The sequence below is a fragment of the Lampetra planeri genome, chromosome 72, assembly GCF_965212315.1.
Source record: "Lampetra planeri chromosome 72, kcLamPlan1.2.h2, whole genome shotgun sequence".
Lineage (NCBI taxonomy): Eukaryota > Metazoa > Chordata > Hyperoartia > Petromyzontiformes > Petromyzontidae > Lampetra > Lampetra planeri.
In genome coordinates, this window is record NC_136177.1 from 2,565,345 (window position 1) to 2,589,602 (window position 24,258).

The 24,258-nt window shown below is 48.6% G+C and overlaps 1 protein-coding gene across 1 annotated transcript; it reads left to right on the top strand.

Moving 5' to 3' along the window:
* The first annotated feature begins 5,058 nt into the window (after positions 1-5,058).
* Positions 5,059-23,244, top strand: LOC144737701 (uncharacterized). Its single transcript, XM_078620555.1, has 4 exons — positions 5,059-5,407; positions 13,106-13,294; positions 17,336-17,455; positions 18,438-23,244. Exons 2-4 carry the CDS (start codon positions 13,135-13,137, stop codon positions 19,592-19,594), a joined length of 1,437 nt encoding a protein of 478 aa, XP_078476681.1. The 5' UTR covers positions 5,059-5,407; positions 13,106-13,134; the 3' UTR covers positions 19,595-23,244.
* The last annotated feature ends 1,014 nt before the right edge of the window (positions 23,245-24,258 follow it).

Here is a 24,258-nt window from a genome sequence, read left to right on the forward strand (position 1 = left end):
GCAGCTATACGTGTGGTCCAGTCAGAGATTAGCTTTAAGTAAATCTGATGTAATTTCAGTGCAGTAGTGAAATACATCAAATCCTTCCCTCCTGCGGGTTCAGCTTTTGCGATTTCACGCCAAATGTGTAATGCGGGCGTAAACGGCCTCGCGGATATGACGTAACAGGGGGGAGGAGTTGGGTCACGTGGGGAGAAGGGAGAGCTCTTAAGGGCGGGAACCGGAAGAGACGGGAGGAGAGTGTAAGAATAAAGACAGGAGGAGGCCACGCAGGGCAGGAGGTGGAAAGTGGCGTGATCGCCACAGGACGGGACTCGGCACCGTTGGCCACCGGTGTCCGGGTACGGGGGAGACAGAGAGCAGCGGTGGGGCTGTAGAGAGAGCAGCCGAGGGGCTGCAGATCGGGGCGGAGAGGCTGAGAGAAAAGCCAGCAGCGGAGCTGCATCGGGAGCCAGCAGAAAGGCTACGTGAGCGACGGCAGCAGAAGGGCTGCCGAGCGGGAGGTGGAGAAGGCTCTGAGCGAGGCGCCGTGCGGGCGAAGTTGTACGAACCCAAATAAAGGACAACGGAGACAGACACAGTGAAAGAGTCCTTTATTACAAATGTATTGAGGTACATAGTAAGCCAATCGCGCGCCAATGTGGCTCGACCACAAGATTCCGGTACACATCGTAACTGTACTGCTCGTGATGATGATGATGCTGCTGCTGCGGAAGAACACTGTCTTGCCTCCATCGTGCCTGTCCAGCGGCCATTTGCAGGTCCCAGATCACGTGGTGTTCCCACCCTCCAGTGAAGTGCGTCGGACCCGATTTTAACAAAAGAAAATTATATTTTAAATGCAAAATACATTAGGTTTAATGTTTGGGTTGATGTAGGGTAACTTCAAATACAAGGAGGGGTGTTCTATTACAAAACATGAAGTAAACCCTCGTTTTCTCATTCATGAGGTTGCGGATTTCAAAAATGTTGAAGAACGGAACTAGACCCTCAATGGGCAAGGCTTTGCTGTGTATTTTCAGCTTGTTTCTGTGGACAACGTTTCACCTAATAAAATCCCCATCACAAAAAGTTTGCCTCAAGGCTCTGTTTTGAGCTTAATTTTGTGCTCACTCGATGTCAACGACACTGGTAAATGTCTAATGGACCCAAGATAGCTGCTGATTAAATCGCCCTTATGATCTCTAGAACATCTCTGGACGATGTTTACTTAAAAGTTCCACAGGATTTTGATTCTTGACTTAAAGCTTTCGTGACTGCAGGAATTCATATTCTTTGGGTCTTTCGGTAAAGTCACGTAAATAGGAACAAAGAAAATAACAAGACGTTTTTTTATTTGAACCCATCTATGTGAATTTACTGAAAGACCAAAATAATATGAATTCCTGCAGTCACGAAAACTTTAAGTCAAGATTTAACCGCCTCTGCGGGGAGGGCTTCTACACAACTATTAGATCTTTTAACAAACTTCGAGACAAGAAGGCTCATCTGATCGAGTCGCTCACATTCCTGAAGAGATGCCACGACACTAAGGTAATACCGATCGCCTTTACATTGACATCTGCTGCTGCCATTTCTCCCAATGCTAAACAGATCTGGTTCACGACCGGCTTAGCCCTGATCTCAAAGAGAATAAGATTGCTCCGATTTGAACTAGATAATTTAGACAAGACTCTCCTGAAATCACATTTAACATTGACGAAAAAATGTCTACACCTGATTGGGAACATGTAGATAACATGACAGCCTCTTCAGCCGCCTCAATGTCAGCTAAATGCAAAGATAACCTGATTTCCAAGTTCAACCTCCTTTCCAAGAAGCCAGATCCACACGTTAAAAAGTTAGACTTTGACAAGATTGTTATCAGAGTAACGGTCTAATTTCCGACAGCCTAAAATTGGTTCTAGCTAAAGGGCTGAATTTCAGTTACCCCTAAACACATCCCAGTTGATATCACCTTAATGTCATTACGAAGGTGGGCACACGTGAGCCTTAAATACGTTTACAAATGTTATCGCAGAGTTCAGGGCAGAGAGCTAGTTTACAGTGTTGATATTGCAGGCTTCAGGCGAATTGGTTCACTGGTCGGGGTGTTTTCTAAATTCTAGATTTGAAGCTTTCGTGACTGCAAGGAATCATACTCTTAGGTTTTTTCGGTAAAGTCACGTAGGTAAAACATTTTAAATTAATAAAAGTAAAATAAAACAAATTAAAAAATTCACGACGTTTCGGAAGCAACACAAGCCTCCGTCTTCAGGTGGAACCGTCATAGCCACGACAGCTGTATCAAGTAAATGAGAGATCACAAGAAATACTACCCCGTATATATAATGGTTGAGGGGGGAAGGGCCAGGAACGGCACACTTTTTTATTAATATGGTAAGGTGAGGCTTAAGACCAAGAGTAGACTGCATAACAAAGGACTGAGCCTTTGTTATGGAGAGGTGCGGGTTGTAACTAACACATGGCAAACATGACAAAAGTGTGAAAAAAGAAAAGCAAGTAAAAAAACTAAAACTGGTAAAACAACAAACTGGCTGTCTATCAATGACCTGTAATAGTTGTCTGTCAAATAAGATGGTCCAAATAAGTGTAGTTACATCTTTTTTGCATGGTTAATCACATCTTTGCAATGATTACTCAGTTTTTAACCCTCATCACGGTTGAAATTATGTCTGTGTTTGTATATTTGTATGGCTTCGTGTATAAACCTTTGATGGTAGCCAGTAGGTTTGCAGAGCACCTTGGTCTCGGAAAAGACAATTTCATTGTGGGCTCTCATGAAATTGTCGGTTCCACCCGAAGACGGATGCTTGTGTTGCTTCCGAAACGTCGTGAATTTTTTAATTTGTTTTATTTTACTTTTATTAATTATTATTTTTTTACCTACGTGACTTTACCGAAAAAACCTAAGAGTGTGTTTTCTAAATGTCAACAGGTGTGCCTTGGTCAAGTGATTTCAGAGGAGGTTCATTTTAAAGCTAAAGCACCGGTTAATGTGATCATGTATATTTTTTCAGGCAGAGACAGAGTGCTTGATACACGTTATTCTCAGGTAGTTTTAGTCATTCAGACAGAGTCCTGGGGCAGTGTGACACGGGAGTGGTTACAGGAATTGCATCGTCAAGTTCAGTGTTTTAGAGTTTAGACAGAGTGGCATTTCGGCTACTCCCGGCCACCACAGTATCCATGCGGTGGTTCGTGCCCTGCATCTGCCACGTGCTGTTGTTGAGGAACCTCCCAGGGCCTCCACATTTATGTGACCTGTCCGAGTAGGGAGGTTGCAAGTTCCCAGGCATTTGCAGTCACTTCACTGCACCGGATCCCAGGAGTCGAGAGGCCGCTTAACCCCGCGCGCGGTTGTTTTGGTGATTATTTATGTGTGTTGCCTGAGATGTGAAACAACGAGGTGTCTATATTCTTGGTTCTTTCGGTAAAGTCACGTAGAAGGGAAATAATAAAATAATAAAACAATAGAATTCTTATTTTATAAGTATCAAACAATTTCGATTTAAATCTTTCGTGACTGCAGGGATTCATCTTCTTGGTTCTTTCGGTAAAGTCACGTAGAATGGAAATAATAAAATAATACAAATAAAGCTATTTATTTATTAAAAAAATATATAACAATATTTTATTATTTTATAAATATAAATCTATACATTTTATTATTTTATAAATATCAAAAATCATTTTTATTTTATAAATATAAAACAATTATTTTTTATTTCCCTTCTACGTGACTTCACCGAAAGAACCAAGAAATATGAATCCCTGCAGTCACGAAAGCTTTAAATCAAAACGAGGTGTCTGCTAGCGCGAGTCGGTGGGTTTTGGGCTTTCGACTGCGCTTTCTCCAGAGAGCGCGGCCCCGGGCTTGAGGCGGTGCTCCGAGCGCGTCTCTCTGACCGCGAGCCTCACGATGAGCCACTTGATTGAGCTGCTACAAAGTTGCGCTCGCCAGGCCGATCCTGGGAAGGCGCCATGTGGCTCAGTTGGGGGGCCTTAGCTGGTAAAATATTAAAACTTCGAGTTTGTCTTCTTGGTTCTTTCGGTAAAGTCACGTAGAATGGAAGTAATAAAATAATAAAAAATAAAACAATAAAATATTTCTAAAATAATACAATAAAATAATATAATTCTCCATTCTACGTGACTTTACCGAAAGAACCAAGAAGATGAATCCCTGCAGTCACGAAAGCTTTAAATCGAAATTTTACTTCGAGTTTGGTTGAGTATCGATTTAAAGCTTTCGTGACTGCAGGGATTCATCTTCTTGGTTCTTTCGGTAAAGTCACGTAGAAGGGAAATAATACAATAAAATAAAAATAATAAAATAATATAATATTACCATTTTATTATGTTTTATTTGTATTATTTTTATTATTTCCCTTCTACGTGACTTTACCGAAAGAACCAAGAAGATTTGGTTGAGTAGTTTCATAGTCAGGGTGGCAAGCCTGGATGCCCATCATTTTGAGGGTGCCTCACGTCTGGCCCGGTCCACGTTGCATGTCGTCCCCCTCTTGATATTCCCACTGAATGGATTCTGGGTTCTTGAAAGACGAAAACAAACTAATTCTAGAATTGAAGCTTTCGTGACTGCAAGGATTCATACTGTTAGGTTTTTTTGGTTAAGTCACGTCGGTAAAAAAATAAAAATTAATAGAAATTAGATTTATTATTTTATTTCTATTATTATTTATATTTTTTTACCTACGTGACTTTACCGAAAAAACCTAAGAGTACGAAAACAAACCACCGAAGAGCTGAGTTTCACCGCGGACCCTAGCACTCAAATCCGCGAGCCACACGCTGAGATTCACCGCGCACCCTAGCCCGCAAAACTGTCTGAAGCTGAGTTTCACCGCGGTTCCTAGCACTCAAATCTGCGAGCCACACGCTGAGATTCACCGCGCACCCTAGCCCGCAAAACTGTCTGAAGCTGAGTTTCACCGCGGACCCTAGCACTCAAATCTGCGAGCCACACGCTGAGATTCACCGCGCACCCTAGCCCGGAAAACTGTCTGAAGCAGAGTTTCACCGCGGTCCCTAGCACTCAAATCTGCGAGCCACACGCTGAGATTCACCGCGCCCCCTAGCCCGCAAAACTGGCTGAAGCTGAGTTTCACCGCGGACCCCTTGCAATTCAACTCGGCGAGTCGGCCTCTGATATTCACCGCGGACCCCTTACCATTGAACTCGGCGAGTCGGCCTCTGATATTCACCGCGGACCCCTTACAATTCAACTCAGCGAGTCGGCCTCTGATATTCACCGCGGACCCTGGGGCTGGAATCTGCCGCGCGGGAGTGAAACTGCGAGGCCGCGTTGCGAGCGACGACGGCGAAGAGGCGACGAGGAGGAGGCCAGGAAGAGGAGGGGGCCAGGAGGAGGAGGGGGCCACAGGTATGGCGACTGGGTGCGTTGGGAATCGCGACCTCGCTCGTTTCCTCCGTTGCCGCGATGTTCAACTGGGGGAGCCTCGCCTCGCGTGTGCGCTTGTGTGGCACAATCATCACCACCCATCACAACCATCACTATCATCACAACCATCACTATCATCACCACCCATCATCACTATCATCACCACCCATCATCACAACCAACATCATCACTATCATCACCACTATCAACACCATCACTTTCATCACTATCATCACCACCACAATCACCACCAACACCATCATCAATACCATCATCATCACTACCATCACCACCACCACAATCATCACTTTCATCACCACCACCATCATCACTTTCACCACCAACATCATTATCATTACCACCACCATTATCATGACTACCATCACCACCACCATCATCACTATCACCACCATCACTATCACCACCATCATCATCACCACCATCACTATTACCACCATCATCATCACTACCATCATCACTACCATCACCACCATCATCACTACCATCACCACCATCATCACTACCATCACCACCATCATCACTACCATCATCACTACCATCACCACCATCATCACTATCATCACTATCATCACCACCACCATCATCACTACCATCACCACCACCATCATCACTTTCATCACCACCACCATCACTTTTATCACCACCACCATCATCACTTTCACCACCAACACCATCATCATCATCACCACCATTATCATAACTACCACCACCATCATCATCACTACCATCACCACCACCATCATCATCACCATCATCACTACCATCACCACCACCATCATCACTTTCATCACCATCACCATCATCACTTTCACCACCACCATCATCATCACTACCATCACCACCACCATCATCACTTTCATCACCACCACCATCATCACTTTCATCACCACCACCATCATCACTTTCATCACCACCATCATCACTATCACCACCACCATCATCACTTTCACCACCACCATCATCACTTTCACCACCAACACCATCATCACTTTCACCACCAACACCATCATCACTTTCACCACCAACACCATCATCATTATCATCACCACCAACATCATTATCATCACCACCACCATTATCATGACTACCATCACCACCACCATCATCATCACTACCATCACCACCACCATCATCATCACTACCATCACCACCACCATCATCATCACTATCACCACCATCGTCATCACTATCACCACCATCATCACTACCATCACCACCATCATCATCACTACCATCACCACCACCATTATCATAACTACCATCACCACCATCATCAGTACCATCACCACCATCATTATCATCATCACCATCACTACCATCACCACCACCACCATCATCAGTACCTTCACCACCATCAGTACCATCACCACCATCATCACTACCATCACCACCATCATCACTACCATCACCACTATCATCACTGCCATCACCACCATCATCATCACTGCCATCACCCACCACCATCATATTATCACTACAACCACCACCATCATAATCATCACTACCATCACCATCACTACCATTACCACCACCATCATCATCACCACCATTACCATCATCACTATGATCATCGCCACTATCATCACTATCACCACGACCACCATCACTACCATTACCACCACTACCATTACCACCACGATCATCATCACCAACATCATCACCACCATTACCATCATCATTACCATCATCATCATCACTATTACCACGATCATCACCTTCACCATTACCACCATCACAACCACCATAATCACCACCACCATGATTGTGACCATCATTACCACAATCATCACCATCACCACCACCACCATTACCACCATCGTCGCAACCGTCATCATCACCACCACAATCACCACCAACACCATCATCAATACCATCATCATCACTACCATCACCACCACCACAATCATCACTTTCATCACCACCACCATCATCACTTTCACCACCAACATCATTATCATTACCACCACCATTATCATGACTACCATCACCACCACCATCATCACTATCACCACCATCACTATCACCACCATCATCATCACCACCATCACTATTACCACCATCATCATCACTACCATCATCACTACCATCACCACCATCATCACTACCATCACCACCATCATCACTACCATCACCACCATCATCACTACCATCATCACTACCATCACCACCATCATCACTATCATCACTATCATCACCACCACCATCATCACTACCATCACCACCACCATCATCACTTTCATCACCACCACCATCACTTTTATCACCACCACCATCATCACTTTCACCACCAACACCATCATCATCATCACCACCATTATCATAACTACCACCACCATCATCATCACTACCATCACCACCACCATCATCATCACCATCATCACTACCATCACCACCACCATCATCACTTTCATCACCATCACCATCATCACTTTCACCACCACCATCATCATCACTACCATCACCACCACCATCATCACTTTCATCACCACCACCATCATCACTTTCATCACCACCACCATCATCACTTTCATCACCACCATCATCACTATCACCACCACCATCATCACTTTCACCACCACCATCATCACTTTCACCACCAACACCATCATCACTTTCACCACCAACACCATCATCACTTTCACCACCAACACCATCATCATTATCATCACCACCAACATCATTATCATCACCACCACCATTATCATGACTACCATCACCACCACCATCATCATCACTACCATCACCACCACCATCATCATCACTACCATCACCACCACCATCATCATCACTATCACCACCATCGTCATCACTATCACCACCATCATCACTACCATCACCACCATCATCATCACTACCATCACCACCACCATTATCATAACTACCATCACCACCATCATCAGTACCATCACCACCATCATTATCATCATCACCATCACTACCATCACCACCACCACCATCATCAGTACCTTCACCACCATCAGTACCATCACCACCATCATCACTACCATCACCACCATCATCACTACCATCACCACTATCATCACTGCCATCACCACCATCATCATCACTGCCATCACCCACCACCATCATATTATCACTACAACCACCACCATCATAATCATCACTACCATCACCATCACTACCATTACCACCACCATCATCATCACCACCATTACCATCATCACTATGATCATCGCCACTATCATCACTATCACCACGACCACCATCACTACCATTACCACCACTACCATTACCACCACGATCATCATCACCAACATCATCACCACCATTACCATCATCATTACCATCATCATCATCACTATTACCACGATCATCACCTTCACCATTACCACCATCACAACCACCATAATCACCACCACCATGATTGTGACCATCATTACCACAATCATCACCATCACCACCACCACCATTACCACCATCGTCGCAACCGTCATCATCGCCACCACCATCGTCACCACCATCGCCAACACCATCGTCACCACCATTACCACCATCATCACCATTACCACCATCACCACCATTATCACCATCACCACCATTACCATCATCACCACCATTACCATCATCACCATCATCACCACCATAATTGCAACCACCACCATCATCACTATCATCACCACCACCATCATCACTATCATCACCACCACCATCATCACTATCATCACCACCACCATCATCACTATCATCACCACCACCATCACTATCATCACCACCACCACCATCATCATCACTACCATTACCACCATCTTCATCACTACCATTACCACCATCTTCATCACTACCATTACCACCATCTTCATCACTACCATTACCACCATCTTCATCACTACCATTACCACCATCTTCATCACTACCATTTCCACCATCTTCATCACTACCATCACCACCATCATCATCACTATCACCATCATCATCACTATCACTATCACCACCACCATCATCATCACTATCACCACCATCATCATCACTATCACCACCATCATCATTACTATCACCACCATCACCATCATCACTATCACCACCACCATCATCACTATCATCACCACCACCATCATCACTATCATCACCACCACCATAATCACTATCACCACCACCATCATCACTATCACCACCACCATCATCATCACTACCATTACCACCATCTTCATCACTACCATTACCACCATCTTCATCACTACCATTTCCACCATCTTCATCACTACCATTATCACCATCATCATCATCATCACTATCATCACCACCACCATCATCACTATCACCACCACCATCATCACTTTCATCACCACCACCACCATCATCACTATCACCATCACCACCACCACCACCACCACAATCATCACTATCATCACCACCACCACCATCATCACTATCATCACCACCACCATCATCATCACTATCATCACCAACACCATCGTCAATATCATCACCAACACCATCGTTATCACTATCATCACCACCACCATCACTATCATCACCACCACTATCATCACTATCATCACCACCATCATCACTATCATCACCACCACCATCATCCTCACTGTCATCACCATCATCATCACTATCATCACCACCACCATCATCATCACTATCATCACCACCACCACCATCATTACTATCATCACCACCACCACCACCATCATTACTATCATCACCACCACCATCATCACTATCATCACCACCACCACCACCATCATCACTATCATCACCACCACCACCATCATCATTACTATCATCACCACCACCACCATCATCATTACTATCATCACCACCATCACTATCATCATCATCATCACCACCATCATCACTATCATCATCACCACCATCATCACTATCATCATCACCACCACCACCATCATCACTATCATCACCACCACCACCATCATCACTATCATCATCACCACCATCATCACTATCATCATCACCACCACCACCATCATCACTATCATCATCACCACCACCACCATCATCACTATCATCATCACCACCACCACCATCACCATCATCACTATCACCACCACCATCATCACTATCATCACCACCACCATCATCACTATCATCACCACCACCATAATCACTATCACCACCACCATCATCACTATCACCACCACCACCATCATCATCACTACCATTACCACCATCTTCATCACTACCATTACCACCATCTTCATCACTACCATTTCCACCATCTTCATCACTACCATTATCACCATCATCATCATCATCACTATCATCACCACCACCATCATCACTATCACCACCACCATCATCACTTTCATCATCATCATTGCTATCATCACCACCACCATCATCACTATCACCACCAACACCATCATCACTATCATCACCACCACCACCATCATCACTATCACCATCACCATCATCACTATCACCATCACCACCACCACCACCACCACAATCATCACTATCATCACCACCACCATCATCATCACTATCATCACCAACACCATCGTCAATATCATCACCAACACCATCGTTATCACTATCATCACCACCACCATCACTATCATCACCACCACTATCATCACTATCATCACCACCATCATCACTATCATCACCACCACCATCATCCTCACTGTCATCACCATCATCATCACTATCATCACCACCACCACCATCATTACTATCATCACCACCACCACCACCACCATCATTACTATCATCACCACCACCATCATCACTATCATCACCACCACCACCACCATCATCACTATCATCACCACCACCACCATCATCATTACTATCATCACCACCACCACCATCATCATTACTATCATCACCACCACCACCATCACTATCATCATCATCATCACCACCATCATCACTATCATCATCACCACCATCATCACTATCATCATCACCACCATCATCACTATCATCATCACCACCACCACCATCATCACTATCATCATCACCACCACCACCATCATCACTATCATCATCACCACCATCATCACTATCATCATCACCACCATCATCACTATCATCATCACCACCACCATCATCACTATCATCATCACCACCACCATCATCACTATCATCATCACCACCACCACCATCATCACTATCATCATCACCACCACCACCATCATCACTATCATCATCACCACCACCACCATCATCACTATCATCATCACCACCACCACCACCACCATCATCACTATCATCATCACCACCACCACCATCATCACTATCATCATCACCACCACCACCATCATCACTATCATCATCACCACCACCACCACCACCATCATCACTATCATCATCACCACCACCACCACCATCATCACTATCATCACCATCATCACTATCATCATCACCACCACCACCACCATCATCACTATCATCATCACCACCACCACCACCATCATCACTATCATCATCACCACCACCACCACCACCATCATCACTATCATCATCACCACCACCATCATCACTATCATCATCACCACCACCACCACCATCATCACTATCATCATCACCACCACCACCACCACCATCATCACTATCATCATCACCACCACCACCATCATCACTATCATCACTATCATCATCACCACCACCACCATCATCACTATCATCACTATCATCATCACCACCACCACCACCATCATCACTATGATCATCACCACCACCACCATCATCACTATCATCATCACCACCACCACCACCATCATCACTATCATCATCACCACCACCACCATCATCACTATCATCATCACCACCACCACCATCATCACTATCATCATCACCACCACCATCATCACTATCATCATTACAACCACCACCATCACTATCATCATCACCACCACCATCATCACTATCATCATCACCACCACCATCATCACTATCATCATCACCACCACCACCACCAACATCATCACTATCATCATCACCACCACCACCATCATCACTATCATCACTATCATCATCACCACCACCACCATCATCACTATCATCACTATCATCATCACCACCACCACCATCATCACTATGATCATCACCACCACCACCATCATCACTATCATCATCACCACCACCACCACCATCATCACTATCATCATCACCACCACCACCATCATCACTATCATCATCACCACCACCACCATCATCACTATCATCATCACCACCACCATCATCACTATCATCATTACAACCACCACCATCATCATCACTATCATCACCACCACCACCATCACTATAATCACCACCACCATCATCATCATAACTATCATCACCGTGTGGTTGTGTGTGGTGATCGCCCCGTGTGGCTGTGTGTGGTGATCGCCCCGTGTGGCTTGTAGGTTAGGTGGTGATCACCCCGTGTGGCTTGTAGGTTGTGTGGTGATCACCCTGTGTGGCTTGTAGGCTGTGTGGTGATCACCCCATGTGGCTTGTAGGTTGTGTGGTGATCACCCTGTGTGGCTTGTAGGCTGTGTGGTGATCACCCCGTGTGGCTTGTAGGTTGTGTGGTGATCACCCCGTGTGGCTTGTAGGCTGTGTGGTGATCACCCCATGTGGCTTGTAGGCTGTGTGGTGATCGCCCCATGTGGCTTGTAGGTTATGTGTGATTGCCGCGTGTGGTTACATGTGGACATTTGAACCCCACACCCTCCCCAGGTGCTGCACGTCCTCGAGACACCGCTGAGATGTCAGGGTTGGAGTTGCAGGCGCACGGCGCCCTCATCAAGTGCGAGGAGGAGGTGGAGCAGCAGCAGCAGGAACAGCAAGAGGAGGAGGCGGGGACGCTCATTTGCCAGTGGCTGGGAAGCCCCGGGGTGCGCCCACCCCTCACGGGGGCTTTCGCTAGTGGGTGATTCCCCTCCCTGCACTCAGACTCATCTCTTTACAGCCGCTACTGCTTTTTGCTGATGTGTTTAGTTTTGAATAATGGATATCCATCACCTCCCCCCACCCCCTCTGGTATTGGCACCTGATTGGCTCACAAGTGACGGCATCACATTTACTCCCTCTGAGACAGAAACAGGAGGAGGATTTCTCCAAAACTGTGGCCGTCGCCTGATGAGGCCGAGTTGTAATTACCGCGAAAACGTCACGGTACTCGAATTGTAAATGTTTTAGTGGGTTTACTCCTGATCACACCGGTGTACTGAACTAGTAATGAATTGGCACGTTTTGTTTACGTGACGAGCCTTACTCATTGGCTGTGGCGGGTTTCACGACGCATTTACGTGATCTAACGCAAAAACCTCTTATGAATACTATTGGTTGCGAAAGCCTACGGGTTCAACTGTGTTTAGTTTGTTGTCCCCCCCCCGCCCACCTCCGATTAGCATGGTTGGCTACATTCGGTGCCAAGGAAGTTCAACATAAAACTACAAACTATTTTTATCTTACCAGGTAAAGCTCACTGAGCTATACAGCTTGTTTTCAGAAGCGACCATCCCACATCTGATAGCTCAATGCAGGGGCTTATCTCACGTGAAAATGTATAGCAGCCAAATACACGCACGTTTCTAAATGTGGAGGGAAAAACCGAAGGACCCAGAGAAAAATCCATGGGGAGAGAGAGAGAGAGACATGCAAATTCCGAGTTTACGGCATCAGGATTGGGATCGAACCCACGATCTATTGTATACCAGGTGAGGTAGTTAACATCTCGTGGCCATTGCGTCCCTAGCTTTCACACACGTACAAATCATGTCTCCGCTGCTTTTAACCTCCCTCTTAACATTTATGAGTCGCACCACGAGGTCTCCGCACCAAACTTGCACCACTAGGATCCACTACGCAAGTCCGGCCATGAGAGTTGCGATCACTTGGGATCCAGTCCACGTGATGCTCAACTCCCACATCCGCTTCTGGCCGAGCGTCTCCCCTGGGTTCCCTTCCCAGTAACCACGCGTGACATCGCCTCTGTTTCTGGAGGGTTTCCCCGCTTCGCACTGCTCTAGAATTATATTTCCATGCAGTGTTTTTGAAGGGGGAAACCAGAGTTTTGCGATCTGCTTTGCGCCGGAAGTATTTTTGTCGCTCGTTTTTAAAATATTACAAAACTCCCAAAACCCAAATTGCCATAACGCAGAGCCTGCGACAGAGGTCGCAACCGGGTACCCGATACCCGTACCCTACCCGATACCTGGGTACCCGTACCCGGCCGGGTATGGGTAGCCGTTTGCAACCCTGGTGCGGCCGGGTACGGGTAGGCCATGAGTCACTGGTGAGTAACCGTTTGTCACTCATTTCGGGTAGGGTACGGGTAGGGAATGGATACCCGTACCCGGCCGGGTACGGGTACCCATTTGCGACCCTGGTGCGGCCGGGTACGGGTAAGGAATCAAAACCCGTTTGCGACCTCTGGCCTGCGACTCCCCCAGTGCTGTGAGGCCCAGACCCATCCACGGTCTGTTGGCGCTTGGTGGAACTTCACTTTAACAGCAGCGTCTCACCGAGAGGAGTGATCTAGGTTTGTGTGACTTCCGCAAACAGTGCCACACTGTGTCCCAGCACCATAGTGTATGGAGGCGTTTGTCTGTGTCTTAGTGTACGTGCGGCAGTACGCATGCCCACCCACCACATGCCCCCAAACAGCTTTTGTTCGACCGGATAGAAGGGTCTAAACGGGCGCGGCACGGGCTAGAGAAAAGCTGAAGTGATGTGGTACGAGAGAATATGAAGCTGAGTGGACTTTCCAATATCTGGTACCAGCGGTGTCAAGGTATCAGCCTCTGTGAGGAGGCTCGTGAAGAATGCTCCTGGGCAATTGTAGCCAGACGCCCTTCAGCAACAGCAGAGTGCAGAGGAGCGATGCTCACAACAACAATAGAATTGTCAGGCGGCTAAAACACAGCAAGTTAGCACAGTAGGGAGCACAGGTGGTGCATCCAGTTATCTCAGTCAACCCATGGCACATGGGTCTGTCCTGTGACCTGTCAGCGGGCGTTCAACACTTCACGTGCACATAGCCTGACACAAGTGCCGTGGTAACATCGCCGCCACTTAGTGGCAAATGGCGGCTGCTATGTGCATGTGTGTGTGGTAGTGTGGGATGTGTGTTATTGTGGTAGTGCAGCATTTAGTGAGCTGCGCTATGAACCTGGCCACCTAGGTTCAATTCCTGCCCACGGTCAACATCGGTGACAATTATCTGAACTGGACCTGGGTCTCGCCTAGGTCGACTCAGCCTCAAATGAGTACCTGGTGCAGTGTGTAAATATTGGTACTTGAAAGGCAAAGGCAGACGGCCATGGGACTCCCCACCAACTCCCTCGTGTCCCGTGCCGGCCTTCATAAGTGCTTGCTAACAGCACTTAATCCTGTAATCTATTAAGGCTATACGGGTGGTCTTTGTCGTCGTTCATGTGTTTTTGCATGATTGTATTAGTGTGTGTGGGCATGTGTGTTAATGCGTGTTAGTGCACATGTGTTGGTGTACGTGAGGTTTGTGTTTGCGTGCGTCGGGCAGTTGTGGAGAGAGTGGAGAAGTTTCTGTACCTGGGCAGTGTGGTTTGGTGATGTGGTGATGTCACCATCCGATGTAACATCGTTACAACTGTGTGATCCACAGTACGAGATCCGCAGGATTTGAATGTTGCCCTGATGGTCCCCATTTAAATAAAAAACGGGGAATGCACTGATTGCAACAACTTCTGGGGCATCTTTCTCCTCATTGTGCCGGGAAAGGTCCTGGCAAGGATTATTCAACATCGCCTTGCCATACATGCAGAGGAGTGGGGCACTGCGGTGGCGATATGTTAACTACCTCGCCAGGTATGCAGGAGGTCGTGGGTTCGATCCCAGCCCAAACCCCTGCTGTATATTTGGAGTTTGCATGTTCTACCCGTGGACATGTGGATTTTTATCTGGGTCCTCCGGTTATTCCCTTCACATTTAGAAACATGCGTTCAGAGTATTTGACGGCGAGAAATTTCCACACGATGAGCCACTTTGTTGAGATGTCATTTGTGGCCCGGTGACTTCTGCTGCATAGCTTAGTGGGCTTTACCTGGTTAAAAAAAAATATTTTGACAATCATCCCAATCAGATCTCCCATTGCACCTGGATCTGTCCCTGTCACCTGTCAGCCTTCGACACTCCACATGGCCTCGGAGTACACCTGGTCTGGCATGGCACGGGCGCCGTGGTGACATCACCGCCACTTCGTGGTGAATTGGCGGCTGTTGTGTGTGCGCGTGTGCATGAGTGTTTTTCTTTTGTGTTCGTGGACAGTGGTGGTGCAGTGGTTTGCCTGCTGTGCCATGGACCCAGTGACCCGAGTTCAATTCCCACTCACAGCCAAAACAGTAGTCCCTCAGTTAAGTGACATCGGTTCATGGTTTTTCGGTTAACGTTTGGCCTCCCACAGGACCCTGTGGTTTTGACTAACGTTAACATTTTGATTAACGGTATGTTTACATTATGCACGCGGGCGCCAATTTTGGCCAATCTGAGTGCTCGTAAGGGGGCTGGGCCATGCCCTCAGCCAATTAGTGATGCCCATCTCTGAGACTTTAGACCTTGACTAGCTTTTTTTGCATTTCATCTTCAGTTTTTGCAGTGGAAACAGCTCTCTTGTGCAGACTCAATGATTTTGACTTATTTTTCAACTTACAAGGTAATTTGATTGACAGTTATTTTGGTGAACAGTAGTTTTTACGGAAAGGATTGAAAACGTTAACCGAGGGACTTCTGTGCCAGAGGTGCTTATCAAAACCAGTAATGGGCCTCCCATAAGTCGATTCAGCCATGAAGGAGACGAAGTCGGCCGGCAGTGGCACTGTCCACACCACCCACACGTGTACCATGCTGGCCTTCATAGGTGCTGCAACACTTGCCCCAACTGTCTCTGTGGGCTAATGGGTAGAATCTTTGTTTTGATGGTTTTGCCAGCTCTGGGCGGAGACGACATCCATGCCACCACTTCCAGCGATGCCATAGAGGCCTTGCCAGACGCTCGCGGGAGCTGGGAGTGCACTGAGGAGGCGGTGAAGATGGAGAACATGAGCCAGGGTTGGTCCCCTCCTCCTCCTCTCCCTCCCTTCTCACTGCTTCCATGTGCATCACCGAACGTCCAGAAAACCACAGCTTACCCAAGGGGTATCGCCAAACGTTATCGCGAAGTTGTTGGTTGGCATTAGCCCCCCGTTTATAAATCTACAGTTCCCCATGGTCGCACCGCGAAGTTGGTCTCGTGGCTTGTGACGACGCTAGAACGCAGGTAAACCAGGAAACACCACCGCCGAAGGGTAAAGTTAATAGAGCGATCGACACGTGGCACGGCCACCGGCTTGGGCGGGCTGGTACAAGGCCTTGCCTGGGATTGGCAAACGAGAGACCCCAAGAAGAGACTTGGGAAGGAGCTATGTGATACCGTCTCCCTTCACGCCTTGTTCTGAGGCTCTCCTGGCTGTCTGAGTTCCTTTTCGTGGCAGTTCCAATGGCGCAATACAGACAAAATCATCACCACCACCATGATCACCATCACTACCTTTACTACCATCACCACCGTCACTATCACCACCGTCACTATCACCACCATTACCACCAACAACAACCGCCAATTTCCACTAAGTGGCGGTGATGTCACCGCAGTGCTTTAAAGCTACATGAGGAGTTGAGGGGGTTGAGTGTTTCATGACACAATACCCAGGCAGGTGCTTAATGGTAAGGCCCCACCTCTTAGTAGAACACTGCAGGTCTCCTGGCTCTGTCAAATGGGGTGTGACCAGGAGACGCCATAGACGCCTGTCCTCACGGGGCCTCCGGCACAAGCTTAGTTCGGTGAGTGGTAATTCAATTGAAGGTGGAGAGGTTACCAGCCCCTCGCACCCATCCAGAGCCTCTCTTAGCTGCTGTGGTGGCTACCGTCCGGTACCACCGAGGAGGTAGGGGGTTGTTTCTTTGCCAGACACCATCATCCACCCTAACCAATCCACCATTACAACCACCACCAATACAGGTAGAGTCCTAACGGAGCGTTTATGATTCGCAGTGGCGGCTCTGCGGCGCCCCGGCGACGAGGACGGGGGCTACTCGTGCCCCATCTGCTTCGAGGAGTTCCTCACCGAGCGCTCGATCCAGACCCACATGAGGAAGCACACGCGGCCGCCGCCGCCCGTGCGCATCCGCCGGGGCGAGCGAACCCACATCTGCACCACGTGCGGCAAGGGCTTCATGCAATCGTCCAACCTCAAGATCCATGAGCGCACGCACACGGGCGAGAAGCCCTACAAGTGCACGACATGCGGCAGCGCCTTCACCCAGTCCAAGGACCTCAAGCTGCACGAGCTGATCCACACGGGTGAGAAGCCGCATGAGTGCGCCACGTGCGGCAAGGCGTTCCGCAGCATGTCGCACCTCAAGAGCCACGAGCTGATCCACACCGGCGAGAAGCCCTACGTTTGCTTCGTGTGCGGCGGCGCCTTCACGCAGTCCAGCAACCTGCGCAAGCACCAGCGCATGCACACGGGTGAGAAGCCGCACGTGTGCGCCACGTGCGGAAAGGCGTTCAAGCAGACGTCGTACCTCAAGATCCACGAGCGCATCCACACGGGCGAGAAGCCCTATGTGTGCTCCGTGTGCGGCAGCGCCTTCATCCAGCCCAACGACCTCAAGTTCCACGAGATGATCCACACGGGTGAGCGGCCGCACGAGTGCCCGACGTGCGGCAAGACGTTCCGCAAGCACTCGCACCTGCGCAGCCACGAGATGATCCACACGGGTGAGAAGCCCTACGTGTGCTCCGTGTGCGGCAGCTCCTTCATCCAGGCCAGCGACCTCAAGAAGCACCACCGCATGCACACGGGCGAGCGGCCGCACGAGTGCACCACGTGCGGCAAGGGTTTCCGCAAGGTGTCCTACCTCAAGGTGCACGAGCGCACACACACTGGTGAGAAGCCCTTCAAGTGCGAGGCGTGCGGCAGCGCCTTCATCCAGGCCAACGACCTCAAGGTCCACGAGATGATCCACACGGGCGAGCGGCCGCACGGCTGCACCGCGTGCGGCAAGACGTTCCGCAAGCTGTCGTGCCTAAAGAGCCATGAGCGCACGCACACCGGCGAGAAGCCCTTCAAGTGCACCATGTGCAAGAAGGCCTTCATCCAGGCCAGCAGCCTGAGGAAGCACGAGAAGGTGCACGCCAATGACTAGACGCTGCGGCCTGAGTGTCGGCCGGGCTGAGACTACCAAGATCGGCTTCCCAGGACCGGGATTTAGCCCTCGGCGGCTGCAGACATTTGTGACCTCACCTCGGCCCATTTCCAGACCTGGGTGGGGTTATGACCATCGGCAAGATACGTGGCGAGAGCAAGTATTGATCTCGTCAACTAGTATTTTTAATCACTCTGGCTCCTTGCTGGCATAGATCAGCCATCTAAGGCGCCATTACATTGAACACACAGAATGCTAAATCTGTGTTTTTAAATATAGCGTAAAAGCAAGAACACAATTCCTAATTGAATTTCCCCATCACCTTAACCATCATCCTCCTTACCACAATAAGAAAGTGGAATTAAATGACTGAAGATCATGATCAGTGAATAGAAACAATTACACAGAAGTAGAACAGAAGTGACCATGAAATAGCGATCATGATGTAGAACGTCCTGGTCAAGAACCCGGGAGTGAGGATCGGGGGAGGTAGGCAGTGAGGAACGTCGTGGGCCCAATGGCATGAAAGAGTTGAAGCTTCGCTGCCTCTTGTGCCATGACCTCTAACACCCACGAGTGTCTCCCGAGGTGACAGGAGTCGCAAAGTTAATTGTTTGCACCAATGTAGAGTTTCCATTGCGTAGCATCACCTGTGGTGGAGCTGTTGTATTGAGATAGAGAATATCCATTGAACGTTGCAATCGTGAACAAACTTATTCTAGATTTCGGATTAATTCGGTCGTGCGTGTGAACAAGTGTAGAGATGGAGATCGGACCCCTCTTGACGGATGTAGGAGTCGGACGGAGTGCAGTCAAAGCAAGGCACTCAAGTTGTGTGGAGCCACTGAACAAGGCAGACTTGTGAACAATTTAAACTTGAGGGACAATACGATGCAATGGGGAGAGGCTGGGATGATCGAGGAGACGGGGAGGCAATCGGCCCAGAGCAATTGCCAAAGATGCCCAGCAAACTGCGACGTGAAAGGAGGATAATCGCTGACGTGTTGCGTCCGGCTGAAGGCGCTGCGGAGCCCGCATCGAGAACTGAGCGCTTCACATTCATCTGACTTGTCCAAACTTTATTTCCTGAGCGGCGTGAAACCGGGAACACCTACAAAAATTTACTCTGAAGTGGGAGGAAACCAGTCTCCTACAAAACCACCGGTGGCATTGTGACCTAAAAACCTTCAGCGCCTAGAGAGGCATGGATGCAGACACGATGAAGGATGTGCAGTTTGTGTATCTCATCGGGTTATAAAGGACTGCTACTATATACTCTAAGATAGAACATAAAGAGCGTGAAAACGTGCACATTGAAAACCATGACCTCAGAGTGACTAGGACCGCCAGGCATCGAGCCAAACCCAGCGGCAGAAGTCATGAAGCCGCCCTCCTAGGCAGATGCACGAGTGGTGCCCAAACCACGGACAAACCGAGGGCACCCAGGTCCCCAGTTGGCTGCTCCACGTAACACATGGAGGGAGATGAGAATGAGAGGCTTCAGGAGACTCAGTCAGTGGCTCGGGAGACGGAGTGAGGACACCGAGTCGATGTCTGTGAAAGAAAAGAGCTTTAACTCATCGGATTCTTCTAGTATAAATAGATATTCTGATTCTAAGTTGGTGCTGGTGTGTGTGGAACCATTGGAGCTCATGGAGAAGAGGTGGCTCCAGGCTCTCTGGGTTTGTGAACTCTAGTGGGAGCAGCTGGAGGAGGAGCAGTAGAAGGAAAAGGAGGAGCTGTGGAGGCTCTGGATAGGAGCCTCGGCGTGAGGATGTGGGCCGCGGTGCTCAATGACGCGCCGGGGTCGAGAGCCGGAGTCGACTCTCGCATCGCCGTGTGAACGGCTCCCAGCGTCTGGTAGAATGCCGCTCCCCTTGGGGCCAAACATTGATCGCCCCGGCTGCTTCACACTGGCAATAATGTCCTTCAATTTCAGCGTGGAGAAGCGCATCTGCAGAATAGTTATGGGAGTGCCACCAACTTCATGGCTGTGACATCCAGTGTCGAATAAGGTAACATCCCTTGGTGTCCTTGTGGACAGCGAACTGACATTCGCCAATCGCATCAGGCGCCTGACTAGACGCTGCTTCTACCAGCTTCGACAACTGCGCACAGTCTATCGTGCTCTGTGGAGACTGCCAGGATGCTCGTCCAGGCATTCATCATCTGCCGAGTAGACAACTGCAAGAGCATCTTCGGCTCTGCCAGCGCTGTTCGTCTGCGGCCACTCCAGTTGGTGATACGTGGTGAGCTGCACTGGCTACCTATTAAATACAGGATTGTGTAGAAATTATGCTTAATTGTCTTCAAGAGTCTTCATCAATCTGCTCCATCCTATCTTACCAGCTTCAACAGACCCAAATCGACTCTGACTACGATCCGCGGCTCGGGGTGACCTGCTGCTGTACCCGCGTGTAAATTGTGTGTGATACGGCCAGCGCAGTTTTGGGATCTCCCGGCCAAAGACGTGGTACACACTGCCAGCTCATGTTCGAGATTCATCCCTGAGTCGGAGCCAGTTCTGCAACAGTCTCAAAACAGTGTTTCAGAAAGCCTTCTGCAATGTGTGATTAATGCACATTCGTGATGGACTGGACTCATAAGAGTGGGCAATAACAAACATTCTTACTCTGATTAGCACGGTTGGCTACGTACGGTGTGAAATAAGTTAAACGTACATATACATACAGGCTTAGAAAAGGATGACGATAACGTCGACATCGCCTCAAGCCCGCTGAGTATAGAGGAGTTGTGTCCTGTGGCAGGGATTGTGGTGAGAGGATTTCCCATCCACTGTATTGGTGCAAGCCAAAGCAGAGATGTCGAGTATGGGCAGAGGGTATAGCGTTTGGCTTGCGATGAAGAGGCTGTGTGTTAACTCAATCCTCTGGCCAATGAGGTCCTGTTATGGAAAAGTGTAGTTTCCACATGTCTTTATAGAGGACGCGAGTGTGACTTCACGTGGACTTTGATGTCCCGGTGACTTGATGAGCCACACTACAGGTATGAACCCGTGCAAACAAACCAACTGAGAAGGGACCCTCTTGCAAAAGAGAGCCTGCTGCGGCGGCGGTGGTCACTGTACGGGGACCGATGATGGACATTGCTGGAGAGAGATGGCGTTTCGGTGAGTGGTGAACGTCTTGGATGTGGGTTGCTCGTTCGCTTCTAGTTTCCCAGTAGTCATCGGGGCCACTACATATAGTATCGTCGCGGAGTCCCAGCCTTCACACGCACGCTTGCGCCACATTTTAACCCATTTCCTGCGTGACGACTGGGCATAGGAGGGGGGGGGGCGGGGGTATGGCAGGGGTGATTGTAGTGGAGGGGGGGTGGTGGTTGTAGCCAAGGGGATTGACCAGTAGCGCCTGGGTCGGCGTGGGGGTCGCGGGGACTAATGGGGTTGAAGGATCGCGAGCCGCTGCTCATCTGCACCTGGGGAGACAGATGGTGTGCAGTCGTGCAATGTGCTCCGGTGTATGCAGGCGCGTGTAGTCTTAGAAATGTTCTGTATTGATGTTGGTCAAATGTAGTGTTGGTGTATTTTTAATGCTTTTGTTGCGCTGTGCTGCGTCTAGGGTAGTGCTTGAGTGCGGGAGTCGCGTGTCCGTGAATTTGGGAGTAAAAACAAACTTGGCTCAACATGAGACCGGTCTCATGCATTTGTGTCGCCGCTCCTATTCACTCCTCACGACGCTTACGCGATAACTTTCTCAAAGCCACGTGGGGGGGAAGTCACCGCCTGGTCCACCCATCTGGGCCAATACTGTCTTCCCACTGGGTGAGAACGTTTCAAACTGGAGCGAGAGTCGCCCTCTGTTTGAGTGGCCCTGGGAGGTGATGCCGCACTGGGTGGGCGGGCATGCCTCTTGCATGCTGTGCAGAGATTCCGTCAGTGCCTTGCAGTCAACCTTGAGCGTTTGATTCTTAATGCAGAAAGAATCCGAGCGGTCATTTGGTTGTGGAAGTGTGACCATGAACTCTCTAAACTTGACGGTATCAGCCCCCCCTGTCCAGCCTGGGCATTGCTTGTGACAGAGGAATTGAGAAGTTCTCTGCAGGGCGTCCACGTGGAGAGCCCCTGGCACAAGGTGTCAAGTGTGGCCTCGGCACTGGCAGTGATTTGGAGTGTGCAGGTCCCGCCGGACGAGGTTGGGATTCATTAATCTGCAGACCAACGCTGGACGCGAGGGATCCTCTCCCCCTCTCTCCTCTTCTACCTCTCTCCTCTCTCATCTCCTTTTCTTCTCCTGTTCTCTTCCTCTCTTTTCTTCCTTCTCTCTCCTCCACTCTCATCCTCTTTTCTTCTCACACTTTTAATTCGCTCCCACAGGTCGACCACACCTTCCACCCTTGAAGTGCGGCTCAACACTGAACTGCAGTAGTCTCCCCCGGTTAAATGGCATCGGTTGACTACGTATGGTGTGAATAGGGACTCCCGTGGTTTCGACGAACGCTACAAATGTGATGAACGCTATGTTTATGTTATGCAGGTGCATTAATGTTTTTAGAAATATTGAGTGTTTCAATGTTACAATAAACTATGTTTTTAGGGTGAAAAAGTTAAACTTCCGATCGTCTTGGAACGGATTAATGCTTTTAACATGTAATTCCTACATTCGGTTTAACAGTTATTTCGGCATTAAAAACGTTAAGAGGGA